At 37.7% G+C, this 26,265-nt stretch overlaps 2 protein-coding genes across 4 annotated transcripts; both read left to right on the plus strand.

Annotated features, from left to right (window-relative positions):
- The first annotated feature begins 2,628 nt into the window (after positions 1–2,628).
- Positions 2,629–10,936, plus strand: afg1la (AFG1 like ATPase a). Of its 3 annotated transcripts, none has more exons than XM_074609698.1 (13): positions 2,629–2,790; positions 3,072–3,292; positions 4,150–4,201; positions 4,304–4,405; positions 5,947–6,077; positions 6,214–6,313; positions 6,859–6,917; positions 6,998–7,080; positions 7,172–7,242; positions 7,348–7,448; positions 8,442–8,582; positions 8,681–8,791; positions 10,149–10,936. In XM_074609698.1, the coding sequence occupies exons 1-13, from the start codon at positions 2,652–2,654 to the stop codon at positions 10,284–10,286; spliced, it is 1,449 nt and encodes a 482-aa protein (XP_074465799.1). In that variant the 5' UTR covers positions 2,629–2,651; the 3' UTR covers positions 10,287–10,936. The 3 variants fall into 3 exon arrangements, with proteins under 3 accessions (XP_074465799.1, XP_074465798.1, XP_074465800.1); XM_074609697.1 differs by having other exon boundaries at positions 2,629–2,781; positions 3,057–3,292; XM_074609699.1 differs by having other exon boundaries at positions 2,637–2,781.
- A 1,219-nt stretch (positions 10,937–12,155) lies between these two features.
- On the plus strand, positions 12,156–25,975 carry foxo3a (forkhead box O3A). The gene is made up of 2 exons (XM_074660526.1): positions 12,156–13,526; positions 23,206–25,975. Exons 1-2 carry the CDS (start codon positions 12,984–12,986, stop codon positions 24,517–24,519), a joined length of 1,857 nt encoding a protein of 618 aa, XP_074516627.1. The 5' UTR covers positions 12,156–12,983; the 3' UTR covers positions 24,520–25,975.
- The last annotated feature ends 290 nt before the right edge of the window (positions 25,976–26,265 follow it).

Consider the following 26,265-nt stretch of genomic DNA (forward strand, 5'->3'; position numbering starts at 1 on the left):
TTTAAGCATAAATGTCAAATATTTGCTTCTCAAGTGTGAGGAATTGATGCTTTTCTTTGTCATACATGATAATAAACAAATACATATTTGGGTTTTGGAGGCATTTGAGGACATGAACCTTGAGCTATTTTACAGGCAAAATGATAAATCAAGAAAATACTCTGCAGATTAATCAATAATGAAAAACATCTTTCATTAGTTGCAGCCCTTAGATATATTATTTAAACTGCAGTATCCGATATTACAGCAGATAATAATATTAAAGCTGAAACTATTAGTCAATTCATTATTTTAATTGACATAACATGCATCAGCAGCAATGTTTAAGTCATCTTTTTAAGCATAAATAACAAAATATTTGCACCTCAAATGTGAGGATTAAAGGATTTTCTTTGTCATAATGATAATAAACTGAATGTATTTGGGTTTTGGACTGTTGAAAGAACTAAACAAGTCATTTGAAGACATAAATCTTGAGCTGTGGGAAATTATAACAGGCATTTATCCATATTTTTATATTTATATACTAAACAATTAATCAAGAAAATAATTGTCAGATTAATCGATAATGATTATGATAAATATATTCTCTTGTTTCAACCTCTAAAATATGGCAGTGTGCTGCTTTTCTTTGTTTTCCATCATTGTAAATTGAATATATCTATTTAAAATACATAGCGTTGGGATTTGGGGCATTTTTATGGGCATTGTTTTTTACTGTTTTCTGACATTTCAAAGACTAAAATAACAGTCAGATTAATCAATGATAACAATAATCATCAACTGCAGCCCTAAATAATATATCATAAAAAACATAATAATTTTTGCTTATCTATTAATGAATATATTCCCTGAATATTTTAATAACCGCCTTTTTGATATGATCTTGAATATTCTTGTGTTAGTGAGTGGGAGGGCTCAGCAATATTTTCATTTCAGTGATTTGCATAATATTTGCAGCTTCTCTGCAATCCCTGTTTCTGCCACATGAAACACAACAATAGGTCATTTTAGGTATTTCATGACTCGGACGTGTATATGTTCTAAATTTAGCCTAAATTAACACCGTGGGACATTCATCTTCCATTTTCAGTAGATGCTACTACACAAGTGGGTATAGTCATACATCTATATAATGCCAAATCAGTTGTAGTGTAGTGTATTATGCATGCTTGGAAATAAGACTGCAACTAATGATTATTTTCATCATTAATTAATGTATCAATCATTTTTTCATTTAGCATAAAAAAATTCCAAAATTCCAAAACAGTCTAAAATCCAAAGATATTCAGTTTACAATCATATAAAACTGAGACAAGCAGCAAATCCTCACATTTAATAAAGTAGTTCCAGAGAATAGTTTTCAATTTGCTTGATAATTGACTCAAAATTGTGCAGATTGATTTTCTGTAAATCAACTAATGATTAATTGACTTTTTGTTTCAGGTCTATGAGATAAAATACAAAAGATTACGGTAAAAGAAATACAGTAAAATAAATAAACAGCCTCAGGAAAAAAATGATTGGCCTATATAGCTGACACTGATTGATTCTTTTAAAATGAGGCCTCAAATGTTGCCACTGCTTTTTATTTAAAAAAACATATATATGTTCATTCATATCCTGCACTGCAATTTGTATTCTTCTATTTAATCTGTTTTATTCAAGTTTAACTTGTTTAGCATCCATTTAATTTTATCTCTTATGGGTTTTTTTTATATATATTTTGTGTTAATGACTTTTAGGTCTTATGTAAAGTACTTTGAATTACTTTGTTTTTTTGTTTTTTGAAAAATATCTTTATTGGTTTTAGTTGACAAACTTGTTATAAAAGAAAACATAGAGCAACTTATTCTTCACAAAACAACCTGAACAAGAACCCCTACAAGATGATTAAAAAAAAAAAAAAAGAAAGAAAATTAAAATTGAAAGGGGAAAAAGGTATATATATATATATATATATATATATATATAAAAAGAAAGGGGAAAAAGGTATATATATATATATATATAAAAAGAAAGGGGAAAAAGGTATATATATATATATATATATATATATATATAAAAAGAAAGGGGAAAAAGGTATATATATATATATATATATATATATATATATATAAAGAAAGGGGAAAAAGATAAATACATATATTTTATAACTATTTTATAAGTGAATTATTTTCTTGTTTTTATATATATGTATATATTATATATAATATATACATATATATTATATTTTATAACTTAATTATGTTCTTGTTTTTCTTTATAAAGAAAATCAAGAAAATAATTAAGGTATAAAATAGTTCTAAATTTAAAAAATAAATAAATAAATAAATAAAAAATAAATAAAGACGTTCCCAAAGGGAGAATGGCTTTGTTGTTGACAGTCTTGCTCTGAATTTATCAGCACATTTGCAACCTTTCATTATAATAATATCATAAAATATAAATAAATATATATAAACACAAAATACTAGCATACTACTGTATTTTTGTGAAATTATGATTATGATTATTATAATAAATATCATCATTAAAATGCAGGCTCCTGGACTGAGTGAAACTCGCCCCCTGCTGGCTGACAGCGGTACACGCTTCTGTTTGTTTTGTTGTTTGTTAATAAAGTTACGTTGAAGGAATTTGGAGCCAAGATGGCGTCATGCAGCATACCGCTGTCAGTGAAGATGTCACCCTCAGCTTTACTGGGCTTTAAATGTCTTTTAACTCAACAATATTCATCCAAAAAGCTGCTCAAATGTTTGACAGAGGTCTGCAGACGAGGTGAGACCAGTTCTTGGTGAGTTTGTGTTGATAATGATGGAGTTAAAGGAGTTTATCCAGGTGGTGTAAAGAAGCTACTGGAAACTCCACCTAGCTGCTTTTAATTAACATTTACTCTCTTAAAGTTAACCTGGTATTACTGTAAATATCTAACCTTCTGTACAAACTTACCTTGTTATTCTCACTGCTTTTATCAGCTGTCAAACTAGCTGCCACAAATGTAAACAAAAGGAGCCAGCTATCTAATCAGTGTTGTTGTTATAATGTGAATGAAGGTTACTCAGTGGGAGCCCAACAGCAGCAGCAGCAGCAGCAGCAGCAGCAGGCTGTGGTCGAGGAGAGCGGTGTAAGTCCCGCCGGGTTCCGCAGTCCTCTGGATCACTACACCGGGCTGATAAAGGATGGGACACTGCGGGAGGATGAGCACCAAAGAGCGGTGATGCAGACTCTGGATCAGCTCCACAAAACAATCAGAGGATACAGCAACACACCCACATCCTTCTTCTCCAAGGTACAGAGAAGTTACTGATGTTTACATCCTTTTATTATATATATATATATTTTTAATTTTATTATTTATTTATTTATATATTTTTTATTTATATATATATATTTATTATATATATATATGTATTATATATATTATATATATATATATATATATATATAATTTTAATATATATATATATATATATATAATTTTAATATATATATATATATAATTTTAATATATATATTTATATTTTTATATATATATATATTTATATTTTATATTTATATTTTTATATATATATTTATATATATATATTTATATTATATTTATGTCCTTTTAATGAGATAAAAAATAAACAAAATGTAGTCTTAGTTTACTGCTGCCACTTCTATTATACCTTGTTTATATATGCACTTGCACACTATCACACTACACACACATCTGTTTTACTGCCTGTAAACAGGCCGTTAAAGCAGGGGTCAGCAACCTGCGGGTCTTTAGCCCCTCTCCAGTGGCTCCCTATGGATTTTTAAAAATGTAAATGAATAACTGTTTTTTGTTTACATTTTCATTTTTATTTATCATTGTTGTAGGTCTATGGTACGACGGTACGACGGAGTATTAGGGCCACTTTGAGGAAAATAAATAAATCTGAGATTTCGAGAATTAAGTCATAATATTATGAGAATAAAGTCATAACTTTAGGAGAAAGAAAGTCGTAGTATTACGAGAATAAACTATATGACTCCTCCAATTTAATTTACTTTATTAATTAAAGAAAATTAAGTGTTGTATTCTTTTATGTTGTGGAGTTTTGTTTAATTGGAGATCATTTTGTAACACCAGAACCTCTCTGCTGATATTTTGTCTTTCAGTTTTTCACTAAACCGAAGGCTCCAAAAGGTTACTACATCTACGGTGATGTTGGTAAGAGAGATGGGCCACAGAGTTCCAGATATAAATTACATTTCTCTGACATTGAGTGTTAAAAAAATAAATCCTTAACTCACATGCTCTTTATTGTTTCAGGCACAGGAAAAACTATGGTGATGGACATGTTTTATTCATACGTTGAGACTGAAAAGAAAAAGAGGGTTCATTTCCACGGCTTCATGTTGGACGTGCATAAAAGTGAGTTCTCTTCATGTTTGTACTAAGGGTGTTAATAATGTTCATAGTTATATTGTATTTGACTTTCTTTGCTCCAAACAGCCACTAGGGGGCAAATAGTTCTTCAAGCTTTCAAGCTACAAATGTATGTATGAATGAATAAGTTCAAAGTGGACGGAGTGTCCTGCATCCAGAAAGTGGATGGTGTTCTCTCAGCTGCAAAAGGCTGTTTGGTGCAATGGGAAGAAAAACTACATTAGCAGAAGCTTTTTTTTTTTTTTTTTAAATCCCCCCAGGATATACCTTTATCTCCACATCGTCAGTTAAAGGCAGGGTCGGTATCCTTGAGAAACTAGCAAGAGTACACTTTTTTTAAATGATCAAACCGGAAAACCCAGCCCAGTGTGGCCAACTCTTTACCAATGAAAGTCGGCAACACTGACAGTCTGTCCCTTCAGGCCTCCCCCCAAAGCCACTCCCCCACAATTATCATTATGAATGTAAACAATGAACATGTCTATTGTTAGTACTCACAACTGTCAACCTAGCAGCTTGTGGAAAACTCCGGTGATGTTCAATGAGTGCACGGACAGAGTGCTTGCAGGCAGGTAGACAGGCAGATAGCCCGTCCAATCATTACATTCAGGCTGAATGAAATGATTGAACAGATTTGTTATAGTCCTGTAACAGCCACAGATACTGGATTGTTTTCTTTTTTTGTCAGAGCATTTGACTTATTGATTGCGGTTGGGATGTAATGAAACTTTCAACTAATAAAACAAAAATGTTTCTAAAAACTTTACCAACCCTACCTTTTAACCAGATTTACATAAACATTTGTCTTGTTTTTGTCTTTCTAAGCATTTGGTGATGGCCTTCTGTTCTTATGAGGAGAGAAAAATATCATCCCACACCGTGTTGCATTTCTTCATTCTTGTCACCGTTGAGCAGCTTTTCAAACTCTTCCTTTTAAGCCAAATGTTTTGTAATTCCAGCAGGCATCAACAGCCTGGTGTATTTTACCAACAGCTTTACGTGTATTTCGCATAAAAACTAAGTTACCAAGAAGAAAAGCACGCCTCCATACAGTCTTCTGCACTGTCAGCATTTTATCCTGAGAGGATCTAAATGTGTCAGTATGGCGTTGCATTTTGGTGTTGCATTTTACTGTTCAGTATAATGCTTTCATATCTATACTGGTGTAGAACAATGCAGCGCTGTGGTTGCTGAACTGAGCTTATATTTCCTGTTACAGCCACCACATTTCAGTTTTGGTACATCTTAAAGCACTGCTTACGTGTTGTTATATATATACAGTATATATATGCATGCTGCTGATAAAGCACTTTAATGTGTCCAGTAAAAGTCTTGAGTATTATCCTCTTATAAAGTTGGATGCAACTATAAAAATATATAGCAAACAGCTCTCACTCTATATTGTTATTGTATTGAAAATATATGATATATTTAGCTCAGCAGTTTGTACTGTAGTATTCATTTGTACTTAAACTTAATCCTACAGAGCCAAGACTAATTCTTGCTCTCTTTATTTTGGTCTTTAGGGATCCATCGGCTGAAACAGAGCATGCCAAAGAGGAAAGCAGGGAAAATGGCCAAATCCTACGACCCCATTGCTCCAGTTGCTGAGGAGATCAGTGAGGAGGCTTGTCTTCTCTGCTTTGATGAGTTCCAGGTAATTCTCTTTTCAATGTTTCTGCACAGCACAGTAGAGAGACATTTATGGTAGTATTTTTTTGTGCATGTATCATTTAACCTAAACAGTGTTGTTCTGATGCTTTACCCAGAGTTTATTTATTTGTAACATTCAGGTGACTGATATTGCTGATGCCATGATCCTCAAGCAGCTCTTTGAGAATCTGTTCCTGCACGGTGTCGTCGTTGTGGCAACTTCTAATCGTCCCCCTGTAGGTGAGTAACAACATATCCTGAACATTTTTTTTTTTGTCCGAATGCCTTCAGAAACTGTTCTCGCTGCTTGATTTTGTCACAACTGATCTCAACGTTTCATGCCGTTGATCTACATCCAATAACTCATGGTGTCAAAGCAGGATTTTGGTTTTTAAAGTCAGTATGTCAATACCACTTTTCTGTGGTATCTCAGACTGCTTTCACACCTAAGCTGTTGGGTTCAGTTAAAACAAACTCAGGTCAGTTTGTCAAGTTAGTACGGTTCATTCGGGCTGGTGTGAAAGCTGTCAAACAATCCCTGGTGCGGAACAAACAACCAAACCGAGACCGCTTGAAAAGGTGTGCCTCGGTCCTCATCCAAGGGGACTCTGGTGCGGCTCCTTTGTGGTGTGAAAGCAAATGAACCAACTTCAGGATTTTACAATAGCAGACATGGGATTTTAGCATGAATTTAAAAGCAAAACTACAAACAAATCCATCTGCTGATAGGGAAATCTGATAAAAAAATTGTGAAAGCAACTCATGACCCACTCTTTCCTCCTCAGACTTGTATAAAAACGGGCTGCAGAGAGTCAACTTTGTGCCGTTTATTGCTGTGCTGCAGGTAAGAAAGGAGACATATATTAGATTTCTTCTTTTTATTTTAAATGCACCTGTTGTTAATTGTTTGTCTCTCACATGCAGAAATATTGCCAAACTCTCCGACTGGATTCTGGGATAGATTACCGCCGAAGGAACAGACCGTCTGCTGGAAAACTCTACTTCCTGTAAGAAATCCACAAAACATTCAGTCATTGCCAGCTATATTTTGATCTGTTGTTTGCATGTTTTGTGTTTTTAATGTTACATTTCCTGCAGCTCCAGTGAGCCTGATGTAGAAGCGACACTAGACAAGATGTTTGATGAGCTGGCGTTCAAGCAAAATGACAGTAAGTGGACATTTGACTTAATTCTGCAGCTGATATGTAGTGTGGTTATCATTCAGTCTTTCATATCCCTCTGTGTACTTACTTACATGCTGTTTATCTCCACAGTAACACGACCAAGAGTTATGAATGTTCACAACAGGAAAGTCCGTCTGAACAAAGCATGTGGGACCATTGCAGACTGCGCGTTTGAGGAGCTGTGTGACAGAGTAAGTCTCTCTGACCTTTTATGTTTTTGAAATGCATATTGTGTGATGGAAACAATGACATAATTGTGGCAAAACTCTGTATGTGGATCAGTCTTGACTTCTTTTGACGTCTGTCAGTGGATAAAAAATATGTTGTTTGTCCCTTTTTTTGCTTGGTTTTGCATTCTTTAAACACAAATCATGTTTTTGCTCACATTGTTGTTGGTGAACGATGACACTTAATTGTCTGCATGTTATTATTAAAAACTAACTTGCATGTGAACATGAGGATATTTAAGCAGCGCTCATAATGCACAAACCATTTTGGTTTTCCCAGGAATTTCAGATTGATGGGGAAAACTGTGTAGGGTTTGCATTATAACTGGATTTCTACATACTGTTGACACAATCCAGCTGTAATGCCCTTATAAATTCATTATAAAATCTGATGTCGCCTTAAGAAGTCCTTGTAATGTGAGCTTCAGAGTCAAAAGTCCACGCAGTATGACAGTATCACTAGCTGTATACTGAAGCTAAATCATGATAATAATGAATGAAATATTAAAGCAGCTCATTTTTACTGCTACACTGTTACATAAAATAGAAAAATCCAGTTTTATGGTGTTTCACTTTATACAGCTTTACCTGTATTTCAGCCTCAGCCTAGTTGGTGTCTTTTGAAACGCTGGGAACTCAACCAGAACTTAAAACAAAGTTAAACAGGTTTGAGCAGTTCTTGGTTGTGTTGAGTGATTTTAAATGATTGACTCACAATTTGGCTCTGTGGCAGCTGAAGCAATCCAAAGAAGCATTTTCAGACAAAGTGTAGTTTTATTAAAAACCAGGAAATGGAAATTGCACAACAACTTAAACCAGGGTAACATGCTTTTTTTTTTTTTTTTTAGGGCTGAACGATTAACATATTAAAATGATTATGGTGTGATTTTTGTGGGGATCTTAATAAATACAAGCAATATTATTGTGACATTCAGTGTTTGAATGTAAATGTTTCAGCCTCTAGGAGCCAGTGACTACCTGGAGATATCCAGGCTGTTTGACACCGTCTTTATTCGACACATTCCTCTGCTGACGCTGAACAAGAAAACTCAAGCCAGGCGGCTCATAACGCTCGTGGACGCCCTCTACGACCACAAGGTACACTGCCGTTATTTACATACGCACTTGACCTTCACTGAAACACCAAACTTGACCTATTTGTTTGGGACTTTTATATTCATTTGATCTTGTTTCAGGTGCGGGTGGTGATTCTTGCAGATCATCCACTGGATGATATTTTTGTACACAACGGTGATCACGGTCACGACGAGAGCCACATTCTGATGGACGATCTGGGGCTGAAAAGGGTGAGAGCGCCGACTCTGTTTTCACAGTTGAACCAGTTTTTCATGTTGGGTGTGGACGTTCAGTCGTAAAGTAGATGATTAAGCTGGCCGAGGCTGTCGGCTGTCAGTGAATGGAGATTAAAACACAGCTGAAAGTTAGTCAGTGAAAAATCATCTTAACCACTACTTCTTAAGTTAAGTCTTAAACTGAGTCTTAACTTATTTTAAATCAAGTAGTAAGCCGTCCTCTAAGTGTATTACTTTTATAATAGAAATCAGTATCAGTCATTTTTAAACTGCGTCTAGATTTGGATCAGCATTAGAGGATACACAGTGATGAACAATCATGGGATACGTGGGCCAGGTTATTTAAAGTGAGCTCCTAAAAAATGAGAAATGTTCCAAAATACCCCGTCTGTCAATGTTAATGAATCCATGGATTCACAGATTTTCCTTTACACCAAATTTCAGCGAAATCTCTGGGATATGCTGCTAGATCTGCAACAATTAATCAATTAATTAGTTATCAACAATTAAATTAATCGTCAACTATTTTGATAGTCGATTAATTTGTTTGAGTATTTTTTATTTATTTATTTGTATTTATTTCTCGTTGTGAAATCTGACAACGTCCCTGTCCGAGGGGTTAACACTCAGACTAGGGCTGCAGCTAACAATTATTTTCATAGTAGATTAATCTGTTGATTATTTTCTTGATTAATCGCTTAGTTGTTTGGTCTATAAAATGTCAGAAAATTGTGAAAAATGGTATTTCCCAAAGCCCAAGATGACGTCCTCAAATGTCTTGTTTTGTCCACAACTCAAATATATTCAGTTTACTCTCATAGAGGAGTAAAGAAACCAGAAAATATTCACATTTAAGAAGCTGCAATCAGAGAATTTTGCCTCTTTTTTTTTTTTTTTTAAATTACTCAAACTGATTAGTTGATTATCAAAATAGTTGCCGATTAATTTAATTGTTGACAACTAATCTATTAATTGTTTAATCGTTGCAGCTCTAACGCAGACCATGAACTGCAACGTCCCCCATTCAAGTCCACCAAGAGACATTTGCTGAGTCTTTCTCTCCCTTGTTTCCTTTTTTCTTTCTAAAGGCATAAAACGTTTCTTTAGGATCAGAATATAAAATTGACTGAACATCAGATAAAACATATAAAATGTTTGGGTGCATCAAAACCTAAGAAAGGAAAAGATCTGTGTAAATGTAAAGATAAAGGATAAAGACTTGGTGTAATAACTGCAACATGTGAGTTTTCTTTCTGAATTGTCCGTTTAATTGATGCCCTTATTTTGGACTTTGCATCCTGAGTTTGACTAAACTATGTAATGTTTAATTTAATCTGCTGTTGTTTAACAGGATGAAGCCAGCAATCTGTCCATTTTCAGTGGAGAAGAGGAAATGTTTGCCTTCCAGAGGACGGTGTCTCGCCTCACAGAGATGCAGACAGAGGAGTACTGGTTGGAAGGGGACAGAAGCGCCAAATCACAAGTGTAACATTAAGAAAAGTGGACCATGTTACACAGCATCCATTTACTCCATAAACTGTACTCCTCTCTGCCAAAAACAGCCCGGAATGAACACTACTCGTCTTATCCAGCACAAACCCGGCGGGAAATGTCGTACAGAGAATATTTATTAAAATCTTAAGACCATTTATTGTGACATTGCACTTTACGGATCATTTTTAATATAAACTGTAGGGTGTCATATTGCTTTTAGCTCCGTATCATATAGCGGTCCAACTGTATTTACTTTTATAAATGTGTGGGAAAAAGCTGGACGGCTTTTGGAAATGGATTCCCCGTTGACTTTTATGAAGATTTAAGGGACATATTAATCTTCTGTCTTTATGCATCTGAACGAGTTTGTTTATGGTTCTAATGCAAACATAAATACAGTGGCAGCAGATTGATTCAGAGATTTAAAGCTGCGTGTTTATTTCTGATGATTTATGCGGATGGTGCTTGTGAAATGTTTATCTCAGAACATTTCACTGAACAATAACATTTGACTCCATTTATCAGTATTTTCATTTGGTGGATTATAAACAAAACATGTATCACAGGAAGTGTTTTAGTTTATATATTACTTTCAGGGTGCTATATTGTTTTGTATCCGTCTTCATAAATGAAACAAACAACGGCTCAAGTTGGTTTGCCCTTTTTATATGAATCATTTCTTTATTTAAACACTCAGTAACACACACCGTCGTACAAAAACAAAGGAGCAGTGTGGGAAGTGAAAGTGAGAAAAATCGCCAAAGTTAATCTCCTGTACAAAAACAAAAGTGTTATTAGGACAGACAGACAGTTGGTGGTATTTAATTTGGAGGGATCTGTGTTATTTTGCGCAGAAACTAAATCTTAAGACATTTATAAAGCTGTTACATGTTGGAGGATTTAACTGCCTTCAATTGTCTGCTGTGTCAGTGAGGTTAACAGCTACAGTACATTGTACTCTGTTTGGTCTAGTCAATTTGATTGCCAAAATGCTAAATGAAATCATTATTGTAAATTTAACTTTATATTATTTGGGAAAAACAATCAAATTCAAAGATTTTAGTTAATTTTTAGTACATTTTTATTTATTATTACTTTTGTCAGTTTCAAGTTATTTCAGTGACCATTGTGGGTTTTTCTTTCTTTAACGGAAGGGTACCAACAATTTTGTCCACGTGTGTATATGTGTATATATATGTATATATATACATATATATATGTGTGTATATATATATATACTGTATATGTGTGTATATATATATATATATAAAATATATTTTATTGTTTCTTATTTTAGTTTATTTAGTTTTACTTTATTTTCCTTTTTCATTGTTGCTTTTTTGTTGTTTTTTTAAATGTTAGTATTTGGGAGTATTAGAGACTTTAATGTGCACACAGTGAGAGAGTGATTAAATATTTTAAGATATAAAGATATTTTTTTATATTTTATATAAACATTTATATATATGTTTTAGGTTTACAGTATATGAATATATACTATAGATTTGTATATAAATTATGTATGTACAGTATATATATTATATGTTTATTTATTTATATATATATATATATATATATATATATATTAAAGGTGAATAGAATTTTATTTTCAGTTACAATTCCAATAGAAATTTATTTCACCTATTGTATTTTATTGTTTCTTGTTTTGTTTTACTTCATTTTCCTTTTTAATTGTTGCTTTTTTTGTATGTATTTTTAAATGTTATTATTTAGGAGTATTGGAGACTCCTCTGGTCGTATTAATGTGCACACACACACACGGTGATGTCAGTGGCCTGCAGACATCTCCATACTGTCACTTTAATTCCAGAGCCGTCCAGAGGAGGGGGGGCAGGACCAGCACCAGGATCAGGATCAGGATCAGGATCAGGATCGTGAGGGTTTTTTCCTTCTCGGACTCTGCAGCTGCAGTAGATTGAATGAAGTGTGTTTTTGCAGGCTGCTGCTGTTCCACACGGAGGACTACAAAATGCCAGAGAGGAACAGCCTGAATGCATCATTACATTATTATTGTGTGGTTTTTTTAAGCTCTTGTTGAGCTCTTGTTGAGAGGGCGGAGGATCGGAGCCTCGACACATTTCTCCAGTTAGCTGCGGGGCCTTGAGAGAGCAGATCTCCTCCTTGATGCTATCTGGACAGCAGCAGCAGCTCCTCTCTGCACAGCCGACTGGCAGCAGCTCTCTGCACGGATGATAAAGAACTTGGAAGGGAAAGGAAATGGTCAAGATGGCAGCAGCTGATGTGGAGGCAGTAGATGTATAGTAGTAATTCTCATTTCTCTCTCTCTTTTTGGCATGCACGTCGCAGGATCTCAGCGCAGGACGCTTGTGCAGGAATTGGATTCCTCCAAACCAACAATCTTTAATTGCCAAATTGCAATGCATGTTGTCCAGCAGGGTGTGGGCTGTGCACGAGAAAAGGCAATGTTTTGTTAATGCTGGTCAGCCTCTGCGGATAGACAGACGCCTTTGCGTTGCAGGAGGAGGAGGAGGACAGATAAACGGACACGTGTTTGGGGGCTGCAGGATTTGGACTATTTTGCATACCAGTGCATGCATGTAATAAGTAAATATATATATATGAAAAGCTGCACACACTTATTGATGGAATGGAATGATTTTATAAGCCTTTGTGCAGCAGCAGCAGCAGAAACCGAGATATTGTGTTTAACATGGCTGCTGAAGAACCGCGCAACGACTCCCCCTTAAACGTGGAGATAGATCCGGATTTCGAGCCCCAGAAGCGGCCGCGCTCCTGCACTTGGCCGCTGCCTCGTCCGGAGTCTGGTGCGGACAAACCGCCCGCAAATGACACTGACGTAATCCCCGAAGAAGAGGATGACAGCGATGCACAGAAGGAAGCCAACAGTGTTGTTAAATCTCGTGTGCCAAGCAGCAGTGGTTCCTCCAGCTCCACCTCCCAGCCTGTGGAGGTCCAGCGCGGCCCCTGCAAGGAGGAGGCCGGAGATGGCTCTCCTTCCTCGGCGCAGACCCCCTCCGCGGCTACGGGTGGTTCTTCTGCGTCCCAGCAGCTGAGGAAGTCGTCCGCCCGCAGGAACGCCTGGGGCAACTACTCCTATGCAGACCTCATCACACAAGCCATCGAGAGCTCCCCAGAGAACAGGCTGACCTTGTCCCAAATCTACGACTGGATGGTGAGGTCTGTGCCATATTTCAAGGACAAAGGCGACAGCAACAGCTCTGCTGGCTGGAAGGTGAGCATGGTGACATGCTGCTGGTGCTGTCATCATAACATCATAACAAAGACCAGACTACTGTGGTGGTGGTCATGTAAAGACACACACAAGGCACACAGATAATAATGTAGAGATGCAGGAGGGTGCAAAACACAGGTTGTCTGCAGATACCACCATATATAGGATGATTTTAAGTTTATTATAAGGCATATTTGGGACATTTAAAACATGAGCAGACCAAAATGCTTTACAGACATAGGCAGAATAAAAACAAGTCAACAGTGCAGACAGCAAAATTTCACACATCCACAGACAGAGACCAAGATAAAATCCATGAGTAGAAGACTGTTATAATGAGCATTATAAAAAAGGCCAATTAGTAATCACAATTCAAGTACATTCAAAAGCCAAAGAAAAGAGGTGGGTCTTGAGTTGTGCTTTGAAAGACTCTGTAGAGGGAGCAGATCTAATAATTAACAGGGAATTGAGAAATGTGGGTTTTTCCTGACAAACACATGGTGTAAAATGACCCAAGTTGCATGTCAAAAACATAAGGACATAGTTTAGGGATGCACCAATCCAGCTTTTTCAGTCCCAATAGTGATACCTGGGGCTTTGGGTTTCAGCTAATACCGAGTACTGATCCAATACCAGTGTTTAATTAATAAGCTGTATGCCTCACTGTGTGGAAGTCACTGGGATCATTCTTTTATACATAAAGCAAAATCAGACCTGACTCAAACACCTCTTTCCAAATTTACTGAATTATTTATTATTAAAATAATAAATCGTACACTAACTTGGTAAAAAGAATCTTAAAAATTTAACAGGAATTACAAGTGTAAACCTTTTTAAAGCAGCAACAAACTGGTCAAAACTTAAACATGAATTAAAATTGCAGACACTACCATATATAGGATGATTTTAAGTTTATTATAAGGCATATTTGGGTGTAAATAATCAACAGGGAATTGAGAAATGTGTGTTTTTCCTGACAAACACATGGTGTAAAATGACCCAAGTTGCTGTCAAAATATATAAGGGTACAGTTTAGGGATGCACCAATCTAGCTTTTTCAGTCCCAATAGAGATACCTGGGCTTTTGGGCATCGACCGAGTACTGATCCAATACCAGTGTTTCAATAATAAGCTGTATGCCTCACTGTGGGAAAGTCACTGGGATCATTCTTTTATGTTTAAGGCAAAAGCAGACCTGACTCAAACATCTCTTTCCAAATTTACTGGATTATTTGTTATTAAAATAAATAAATCGTACACAAACAACTTGAAAAATCTTCAAAATTTCAAGTGTAAACCTTTTAAAGCAGCAACAAATTGGTAAAAACTTAAACAGGAATTAAAACTCCATTATATAATCTATATAGTATGTAAACAGAGACTTGAATTTAATAGATCGGCCCCATTGTCACCGATCCAGCTACTGTATTTGAGTCAGCATCGGCCTATTGATGCACACACTAGCACAGTTGTAATAGTGTGTGCATCAAACTACACACCATTAGTTCAACACCAACAAAGTCAGAGCACACTAATACAGTAAAAACAAGGTAGTGGTGGTGTGAAAGTCACTGGGATCATTCTTTTATATATATAAGGCAAAATCAGACCTGACTCAAACACCTCTTTCCAAATTTACTGAATTGTTATTTATTATTAGAATAATAAATCATACTCCAACAGCTTGGCAAAAAATCTTTAAAATTAAGAGGAATTACAAGTGTAAACCTTTTTTTATGGAGCAGCAAATTGGTCAAAACTTAAACAGGAATTAAAATTCCATTATTTAATCTATAAAGTATATAAACATAGAATTGAATTTAATAGATCGGCCCCATTGTCACTGATACACGATCCAGCTACTGTGTTTGAGTCAGCATTGGCCTATTGATGAACAGACTAGTACAGTTGTAATAGTGTGTGCATCGAACTACACACCATTAGTTCTACACCAACAAAGTCAGAGCACACTAATACAGTAAAAACAAGGTAGTGGTGGTGTGAAAGTCACTGGGATCATTCTTTTATATGTAAGGCAAAGTCAGACCTGAAATCATCTCTTTCCAACTTTACTGAATATTACTTATTATTAGAATAATAAATCGTACTCCAACAACTTGGCAAAAAATCTTTAAAATTAAGAGGAATTACAAGTGTAAACCTTTTTAATGGAACAACACATTGGTCAAAACTTAAACTGGAATTAAAATTCCAATATGCTGTATAATGTATATAGTATATCAACATTGAATTTAATAGATCGGCCCCATTGTCACCCATATCCGATCCAGCTATTTGAGACCGTATCAGCCTGATATCGGATCCAGTATCAGTATTGATGCATCCCTAAAGTTGTAATTAGGGGTGTAAGAAAATATACACATGTGCAGGGTCTGAAATTAAGTTTATTCCTCACCTTTCACTGAACATTTCTACCGGTCAACTATTTTTTCTGCCATTTTTGAAATCTATTTACAACACTTTAGAAGTGTAAACACTGGGTCAGTAGTACCAGACAGTAGAAATATGCAAAATATCATGTAACCTTACTGTTATTAACTTAGGAGTTGATTTTTGAAAATGATGTTTCTTAATATAAAGAAATCTATCAGCCATGGTGGCAGGTGACCTGAATTTTGTACCTGCCTCAGCCAACGTTTACCCTGTATTTGGCAGGTGGTAGGTGCTAATTTAATTCCCTGCACATGAGTATCGCGACATTATGTTGTGCGATACTGTATCGATTTAATTAACCTCTTAAAAATCCGACGGTCTTACGGTCTCGACGATCTTTCCAAGGTTGTAACGGGCTCAGTTTTAAAGCTAGAGTGAAGTTACTGGCATCATATGAAACTAGAAAACACCATCGGTACCAAGCATGTCATACTAGCTCGTCGCGAAGGAGGCTAAATAACACTCCAAAGTTACGCTAAATCTTGTCGAGGAAAACCTGGCCTATTCTACCTTGCTTACAGTATCGCAATATATTGAATCGTTACACCCGTATCATGATACGTATCGTATCGCCAGATTCTTGCAAATACACAGCCCTAGTTGTAATAGTGTGTGCATCAAACCACACAATCAGAGCACACACTAGTACAGTAAAAACAAGGTGGTGACGGTGTGAAAGTCGAGACTCAAAACAGGCAATGCAAAGTTGATTTCACTTTCAGACGCGCTGCAGCACAAGGGGCTTCTTACAAGCTCCAGCGGGGCCTGCTTCTGTTTGATTTTAAGGATTAGTTCGGCCTGGAAAACCAATTCATCTGTCATGGAATCAAGTCTGATGAAAGCTTTGAGCTTTGCAGGATTTAGATTGGGGGGTAGAAAAACTCTGGAAATAGGTTTGTAATCCCGCACAACTGTAGGATGTGGGGTGCAGGCTGATTTCCAGGGAGTTTCTCCATGAAGGAATCACAGTATTGTGCTTTAAAGCGCATCATGGCCATGTGACATGTTGATGGGAATCAGAGATTGGAATATAAGCAGTGTGTTGATGCTAATAACTGATTAATCTGCACTGAATCAGCTGGTTAGTTGATGCTTCAGATTAGTGGCGGTCAGTTTTCATTCATGTTTTGGATGCATCCAGGCTTGTAAAGGAAAGGGTTAATGTTGGGGTTTCAGAAGAAGTGCTGACATCAGCATTTCCTAGGAGATGCTTTGTAGCTGTGACATTCAGCAATCAGCCCTAAAGGGTGGTCATCTGCGCGAGGGACTGTGTGCAGACATGTCCTCAGCATGTTGAGGGTTGTAAAACCAGACACTTCAATGACGACCTTTGTGTGCAGCTCCAACACGAGGTTAAATCTCTCTCTCTGTTGTGCATCCTAACAAAATATACAGATGACCAGCCAGCGGCTCGACCCCCGCTGTGTGCCACACTGTCTTTTTTCACGTGGCCCGGGCACAAGAATCAATCAGCTGACTATAAATTATGTAGGTCAATGTGTAGCAGTGTGAGAGAAGCTCAGTGTTTCTCTTTGGATCTGGCTCTGGCTGAACTGGCATTACTCCAGTCCCCGCTCAGAACGAGGCTTTTGCTCAAAGGGTGCTGCAGAGCTGCTATGACTGCGTGGGGGAGGGGCGGCTGCTCTTTGTGATTTATCTTTTTAAAACGCTGTGTGGCTCTTACTGTATCTACCTGTGTGCAGCGTTGAGAAAATGTAACGCGTCTCTGGAGCTTTAAAGATACAATAACAACCACTAGATCTTTCTTTTAAGGAGCAGGCTGGTAGCTTTAGCTGCTGCATGTCACACGGACTGGTTTACTATCCAGAATACAACAGGAATGTTGTGTTTTACACGTATAGTCCAGGATTACTGTTTATCTTATACCACAGCAAACCGTAACTACCTGTAAACAGGACGTAGACACAATAAAAGCATCACCTGTGCAGCATAACATATTCAAATTCAACCCCTCTGTAATGAATAACTGCCTTTTGTGCAAACATTTTTTTGTTGCATCGAAGAGGAGAATTGAATTCTTTGGGCATTTTTGAGGTCGTAGATGTGTTTTATATTGTACTGTACTGTGTCATATTGCAGAGTGTAACTGCTATTTCGTCCACCTGCTGTAATATAATACAGTCCAATACAGCAACACTACAATTTACGGCCTCATAAATGACCACAGAGTTGAATCAAAACCTCTCTGACAGGCTCAACACGCATCGAAATACACAAAGGTTTATTTATTTATTGCAGGGCTGTTGTATTAGATTTCATTAGACTGAACAGGACAGGTGCTGTGATTGTGTCAACTCCCTGCGCTGCTGATGTCTGAGTTTTAAAAGATAAAGTCTGTACATTTCAGCGTTTACAAACGTAACGCTGTTCAGGGCCAGTTGACAAATGTGATATTAGATATCATGTGTGGCAGTTGTTAAGAAAAACCTCCATAAACATACTCTTTTTCATTTTGTAAGTTAGAACTTGTCACTACTCAAATCCTGCTGAATGTAGGGATGCATCACTCCAGTCTGCTGGATCGACTATTTTCATTATCAGAATCAGATTTATTTGCCAAGTACATGTGCACATCTCTCTCTCAATATACTTACACAGAAATATAAATAACAGCTAGGGACAAGGACAACAAAGCTGGATAAATAAAGGTAAAGGATAGACATAATTTATGTACACAAGTATGTGAAAAAAAAATATATATATATATATATATATATATAAAAGCACCAATGACCAACAATAAAATAAGAAATAAAATGTCTACATTATCAATTAATCACACCATTATTGTTTCAATTAACCAATGAACTGTTTAGTCTATAAAATGTTGGAAAATACGGAAAAATGTCAATCCAAAGTCCAAGTCAAAGGTGACCAGCAGTCCAAAACCCAAATATACCCCCCCCCCCCCCCCCCCCAAAAAAAAAGCAGTAAATATTCACATTTGAAAAGTTATAACTGGTAGGACCGTCCTCGACCCAAAATTTTTTTAGTCGATTAACAAATTTGATACAATTTTTGCTGACTAATTGATTAGTTGATTTAATCGAGAGATCTGAGTTTCTCCACAAAGAATCCCACAAAAGCATCACTTTAAATCTTGTGTTTACCAGAAAATAAGAAATAAGTCATTCAGCATGAAAAAAAGCATAAAGAATTACTAATCGACGAAAAAGAAATCTTAGTCGATTAAGACCAAAACAACTGATTAGTCAACTAAACGACTAAGAGGAGGCAGCACTAATAACTAAGGATTTCATTTTTTCTTGAAAACGACTAAAACAATTAACTAGTTACTAAGATAATTGCCATTATTCTGTTGAACAACTAACCAATTTATCAGCTATTTGTTTTGGCTCTTAATTGGCAGACACCCTGAGTTTGGGTATGTTTTAGGAATCTCTATTGGGAAAGAAAAAGCCAAAAATAAGATATTCTCATGGTTTCAATCCATATATGTTCTCTGACAAAACATATTTGTCTCTGATGTTTCTAGAGAGTCAACAAAAAGACAAAATACAGTTCAGCGGACTATAGAGTTAAAGTATTGGGCTGACCATAAAGAGGCTAAAGCATGCATGGGTCTTTTATTCTGAAGGGCACCTGAGCAAACACTAACACAGGTAAAAGCTTGAGGGGAAATTCGGCGACAAAGTAAATCAGAAAATGTTAAAAGCTTGGATCTGTTGAGGAGGGACTGACTGGGGAGATAAATGTATTTATAGCGCACATTTAAAAACAACAAATGTTGGCCAAATTGCTTCACAGAGAAGCTGAAATTACTATTAGATTATTAATATGAAAGTGGTTTTAATGCATTTCTTGGTGCACAAACTCAGTGCAACCCTTCATACTTGTTAAAGGATAATTCTGGTTTATTTCACCTTGGCGTATTTCCCATAAATGTGTATTTCCCATAAATGCAGTTAGCTGTAATGTCCCTTCCAGATGGCTACTTTCTGTGTTTAATTTTGGTCAAACTTGGAGACAACTGTTTGAAATGACTCATGTAAAAATCAGGTTCATTTGGAAAGCCGTATAAGGCTCACACAGCTTCCCCTAATATTCGTTGTTACAACAGAGTGGAAAGTTGGAACGAGCCACAATAGACACATTCGCTGGAAATAATAAATAAACCGGAATTTTGTTTTAATGCCAAATCCAAAACTTGACGATTGGCAAAATGGTATTAAAAGTGCACATGTTCTTAAGTATAACTATTGTTAAACAAATTAATGATGGTGAAATCATCATAACAAAGACCATTCTGTGGACTTTTAAGACACACAGCTACCAATAATATAGAGATGGAGGAGGCGGGTGCAATCACAGGTTATTTATAGATGCCACCATATATAGGATGATTTTAGGTTTATTATAAGGCATATTTGGGTGTAAAATATTCAGCAAGGAATTGGTAAATGTGTGGCTGCCTGACAAGCACATAGGCTAGTGTAAAATGACCCAAGGTGCTGTCAAAATATAAGGTTACACTTGTAATAGTGTGTGCATCAAATTACACACGCTATTAGTATATATTAATAATAGTGAAATCATGACCTTGTGTTGTCCTCTATAGCTGCCTTTAGTCACAATAGCATTGGTGTTAGTGGAATCAGTCTGTTTGGGCTTAGAGGTGTGTCCTCAGCATGCAAATGGTGTTAAAAAGTGCATCCTTGCAGCAGCAGTTTGGGTTTTCCTAAATTGTTAATTTATCCTTGTTTTATGGACATTTATGCAGATTTTCAGCCAAATTAAAAAAGCGAAACCTCTCGAGAAAGATCCTTCCGTGAGGCTCATTTATTGATCAGCCTTTGGGGAAAGACTAAACACTAAAAACATCCATATTTTATCCAGTCACAGGTGCAGGCGAAGAAAACGAAAACAAAGTCTGGTGCACTCTTCGTTGCTCCCTCGTTGCTCCCTCGTTGTGTTTTATTAACACCTGCACTGTTGTGACATTTGGAGCGCTCTCTTCATCTTCTTGGCACTCTTCATCAAACAATCAGAGATTTATCTACTTTTAATTATCAACTCAGCCTTCTGGTTATAAACCCAGCAACTAATGGAAGTGGACACATTTCAGCTGATGAGGAAATGTAGATTTACATGAAGTGAGATCAGTTAAAGGTGAAATCTGAAGATATTCTATATATATTTATACAAAACTGAATAAACTATGTGAGTGCAACAAGATAGCACTAGTCCAAAACGGGGCTAATTAATGAATGACATTGAAGAAGCTATCATTTAGCTGCCGAGAGCACATCACTACAGTCTAATCTTTCCTACATCCTTTGTTTTGTGATAATCACCTGCCACAATCTATCTTTAAATTCCCCATCTCTGTATTCTTTTATTTCTTTATAGTGAAGTGCTTTGTGCCGGGAGATGAAGTGAATGTTTATCAAATGCCATTTTGGATGATGATGTTTGCATGGACGGTGGCTCTGAGTGGTCAAACAACCCTTTTTTGCTTTTTTCAGAAATGCGAAAAAAACAGAAAATTTAACATGTTTTGAAAACTTTAATGACGGATAAAAGTTTTTAAACGTGCGACAATACGGACTTGGTGTGTAGAGCCTTAACTCTCGTCAAAGCGCATTTCCCAAAATATCGAAGTATTTCTTTTAACATTTACATCTTCAGTAGGAACAAATGTTCTTGTGTCTGAGTGCCACAGTGTAGGGAAGTTGGAAAGTATTGAGAAATGGATTAATGCACTGTTGTAGTTTTTTGTTTTCATGGGATTTGTTGACCGGAAGAAAAATAGAGAAACACACCAGCCTTATCTTTAAAGTCAGCACTTTTGAGCGATCAGCATAAAGCCACCAACCTTTCCAGCTAACTTATGGTGGGTGGAAATAAGAAAGAAAAGAGGTAGCTGAAGTTTTATGTGCTTTGTTGTTGTAATTGATGAAAGTGTTTGCCAGTTAGCCCTAATCCTTTAATTGGCTTGAAGCGAGAGCTTTGCTGGAAGTTTGATGTCAGCGGGTCATTAACTCACTGCATTCAGAGGAAAAACTGAGGCCGACGCTCGTTTGTGATCTCTGTCATCACAAAGCTGGAGAGAAACTTTCCTTACAGCTGCCTTTTATAGGATCCATATGGTAAAGGTCATGGGCGGCCTCGTGTAGCTGCAGTTTGTGTGCGTTGAGCTTCTTTAGTGTTTGATTAGTTTAATCTTCTGAGAGATGGATTTAAATAGAACCTCGGTTTATTCAAGTTAAATCAAGCTTAAGAGAATTATGCTGGACCCTCTCCCAGTGAACTTGGCCTTTGGGCTGCAGAGATTTCTTCCTCTGTTACTGTGCTGTGACTCGGTGCGAGCCGGGCGTCAGCGGGCTCCAGCTGTTTAATTTTGTACATGGTTGGGAACATCTCCGGGGAAATCCTCTAGACCTTTCTGAGCAACCAGAAATAGGTCAGTGTGAGGTGCAAAGAAGAAGTGTTTCTTAGAAAAGCAGCTTTGTTCACAGTACTTGGTTGAGATAGTTCAGTATCAAAAACCTTGAATTATCTGTTGTGGGAGGCTCACAGTATTTATTTCTACTCCTGGTGCAGTGGTTACCAGTGTGAGCCCTCAAAATAAAGTAGTGTCTTCTACACAACGGTTGTGAGCAGTTTAACCAAAGAGTAATTTTCCTTCTCCTTTCATTTGAAGGATTTTTAGAGTCCGGAAGAGTTGAAAATATGCAGTATTTCACATGAAAAAACAAAAGAAAGAGAAAAATCCCCCAAAAATAAATACTTGATTTTGTGTCTCAAAAATATCTGGCAACCCCTCAAATTTTTCTTGAGACCCCCAAATAATTTCTTACCATTTCTGATCACAAACTACATACATCTACAGACTGACAGCTCCACAGAAAGGCCAGTTATGTCTCTTTATTACACCCTGGCTGTCACATGTAGTTGTGAGCATATACAGTTTCTTTCAGATGCACTCACTCTCTGTTTTACCTCCAAATAAAATGTAGAGAATGTGGCTAAACTGTTGGCTTGTTCAAAAACTGATCATTCAGCTGCCTCCTTGGATTTGTGTTGTAGCGATGTATAATTACATATCAGAATCAGCTTTATTGATCAAGTATGTTTAGGCACATAATGAATTTGACTCTGGTTTCAATTATCTCTCACTAGCTCTACAGGACGAACAAGCATTAAACATGCATTTAATTGTTTTAATTTGTTTTCGTTGCAGAATTCCATCCGACACAATCTGTCCCTCCATAGTCGCTTTGTGAAAGTCCAGAATGAAGGAACAGGGAAAAGCTCGTGGTGGATGGTCAACCCAGAAGGTGGGAAAGGAGGCAAAGCTCCCCGACGACGAGCCGTATCCATGGACAACAGCAAGTACATCAAAGGAGCCCGAGGACGCGCCACCAAGAAGAAAGCTTCGCTGCAGGCAGCTCAAGAAGGCAGCTCAGAGAGCTCCTCCAGCCTCTCCAAGTGGACAGGAAGTCCCACCTCCCGCAGCAGTGACGAGCTGGACGCCTGGACAGACTTCCGCTCCCGGACCAATTCCAACGCCAGCACGCTCAGCGGTCGTCTGTCCCCGATCCTGGCTAACCTGGAGCTGGACGAGGTGCCCGACGACGACTCGCCTCTCTCCCCGATGCTGTACTCCAGCCCCAGCAGCATGTCCCCGTCCACCGGGCCCACGGGGCTCTCCGACCTGGCGGGTACCATGAACCTCAACGACGGGCTCTCTGACAACCTGATGGACGACCTTTTAGACAATATCAGCCTGACAGCATCCCAGCAGCCTCCTCCTGGAGAGGAAGACAACGGAGCCGACGATCAGGGGAGCTCAGTGTTTACCTTCAGCTGCTCAGGAAGTAGTCTGGGTAGCCCCTCTGGCAGCTACGGGCCGAACCCTCTGTTTAGCCCGCCGTCCATCACGAGCCTGCGCCAGTCGCCCATGCAGACCATCCAGGAGAACAAGCAGACCACCTTCTCCTGCATCTCGCACTTCAGCGACCACCAAACCCTGCAGGATCTGCTCAGCCTGGACTCCCACGGCCACAGCAACGTCATGCTCACCCAGTCCGACCCGCTGATGTCGCAGGCCAGCACCGCCATCGCCCTGCAGAACTCCCGCCGAAACGCCATGCTGCTCCGCAAAGACCACTTGTTGGTGAACCAGACCAGTGCAGGCGAGGCCCAAAGCGCCTCAGTGCCTGGTTGGCAAGCTGGCTTGTCGACCTCTGACAAAGACGCTGGCCAACCCGACGCCAAGCAGCCGCTCCTGAAGTCTCCCAGCAAGAACGCCTCTATGCAGCTCGGCTCTGGCTTGTCCGGCCAGGACCGCTTTCCCGCCGATCTGGACCTCGACGTGTTCAACGGCAGTCTTGAGTGCGACATGGACTCCATCATCCGCAACGAACTGATGGACGCAGACTGCCTGGACCTCAGCTTCGACTCTCGCCTCTCCTCCGCCCAGAACGCCAACAGGAATTCAGGAAGCTTCTCCAGCTCCAAACAGACCTCCCCACACAGCTGGGTGCCAAGCTGAGAAGCTCCATCAGAGCTCAGCATGGGTATAAAAACAAAGTTGGGGAAATGTAAATTGGGGTTCATTGTGTCCTGCGTTGTGCAACTAGAGGGAAGAAAGTACGTAAAAGTGTATCATGTAGTATTTTTTCCATTATTTTTAATGTGAGGCATTAAGTTCGGTACTGTTTTTCAACTGTCTGAGACACACAATGGTGTCTTCACAAAGGAGGAAAAAAATTCTTTAAAAAGATCAATGCCTGGGCGGTGTGAACAACAGTATCGACTGGAAGTACAGAACATTTTGTTAAAGCTATATGAAAAGCATCAACTCGTGTTAGTCTCAGGGAATCACTCATGCAGTATCACTAAGTGATACACAAAACTGAATTATGTTTTTCACCCTGCTTTCTCTCCTCTTTCACACCCTTTCATACCTAAACCAACGTTTTTGCCAAACCAGCTGTCAGCCTGTTGTGAGTGACAGCCTGTTTACAGAAAAAAGCTGCAGAGAATGTTACATTATTACGTTCCAGTGGAGGATACTTGACAAGATTTTTTTTATTTTAAAGTTTCTTTGAGAGACTAAATGGACTAAAAGATTTAATGAAAAGCTTTTTTCCCCCCTTCCCATTGATGCACAGAGTCACGCACCAAATATCAATCTGTAGAGGTTAATATGTTATCAAGATGTGAACTGATCTACATTGTGTGGTTTTTGTATGTAATCTTTTATTTTTACTTAGCGGATTTTACCCTGTGATTTTAGTGACATTACTGTGAATTCTGTTCCTTCTAAAGAGGTGCATAACTGAAGTCTTGATAATATGGTGTTTCTGCTGCAGATCCCTTTTCACCATCTTCCCCCCCTCCTCCTCTTCCTCTTACTGCAATATTGGAAGTACTGCTCAGTACACAGAGTTTAGGACCGTGTATAGCAAGAAACATGATTTAGCTCTAGTTACCATTAGTAAACACGTAGGACTATTTGGATTAAAGTAACCACACTTAGAGACTCCACAGCACTCAACTACAATATTTTGGTGTTTGTTAATTTGAAGGAGTTCTTGGTGCTATAAATAAGAAGATAGCAGGGAGTGGCTGCAGATGGAGCAGCATTAGTAGCCTCCCCTATGTTATCAGCACTATAGCAGGTGCTGGGGTCAAATAGTGTTTCCAACCCTGTGAGACGAGGTCGTGTAGTAACGTAGAGCCATTTTTGCCATTTGAGAAACCACAGTATTTTAAATATTGCCAAAATATTTCTGCATTTAACTAAGTGGAAATAAGAGGATATACAGTGTATAAAATAGTAGGAACCAGTGCTATAAGGGCAAAAAACAAACAAACACATCAGCACAGTTTTTGTAGGAACGGCAGGATGAACTTTTTTTAGTTTACATTTTTATCAGCTGGAAACTGTCAATTTTCACTGAATTTGTCTTCTTGTCAAATGAAATTTTATTTATTTTCTTTTCCACATGTGCATGTTTTGGTGCTTTTCCATATGACGTGTGGTCGAGCTGTGTAAAAGCACTTTTCTTTGAATGGTCTATTCAACACTTTGACCACCTCAGTCGGGTATTGATCAGGACCGACAACGAACGGCAAATGGTGCCTGAAATGGTGTCCCCCTTTAAAACTAAATGTGACACCCTGTTGAATTGAACTGACAATAATGTCACAGAAATACTGAGTCCTATTTGCTTTTTTTTTTTATTTTTACAAAAATATATTTTGCACATTTGTGCTTCCAAATATCATTTTT

This window comes from Sebastes fasciatus, chromosome 15 (genome assembly GCF_043250625.1).
Source record: "Sebastes fasciatus isolate fSebFas1 chromosome 15, fSebFas1.pri, whole genome shotgun sequence".
NCBI classification, from domain to species: domain Eukaryota; kingdom Metazoa; phylum Chordata; class Actinopteri; order Perciformes; family Sebastidae; genus Sebastes; species Sebastes fasciatus.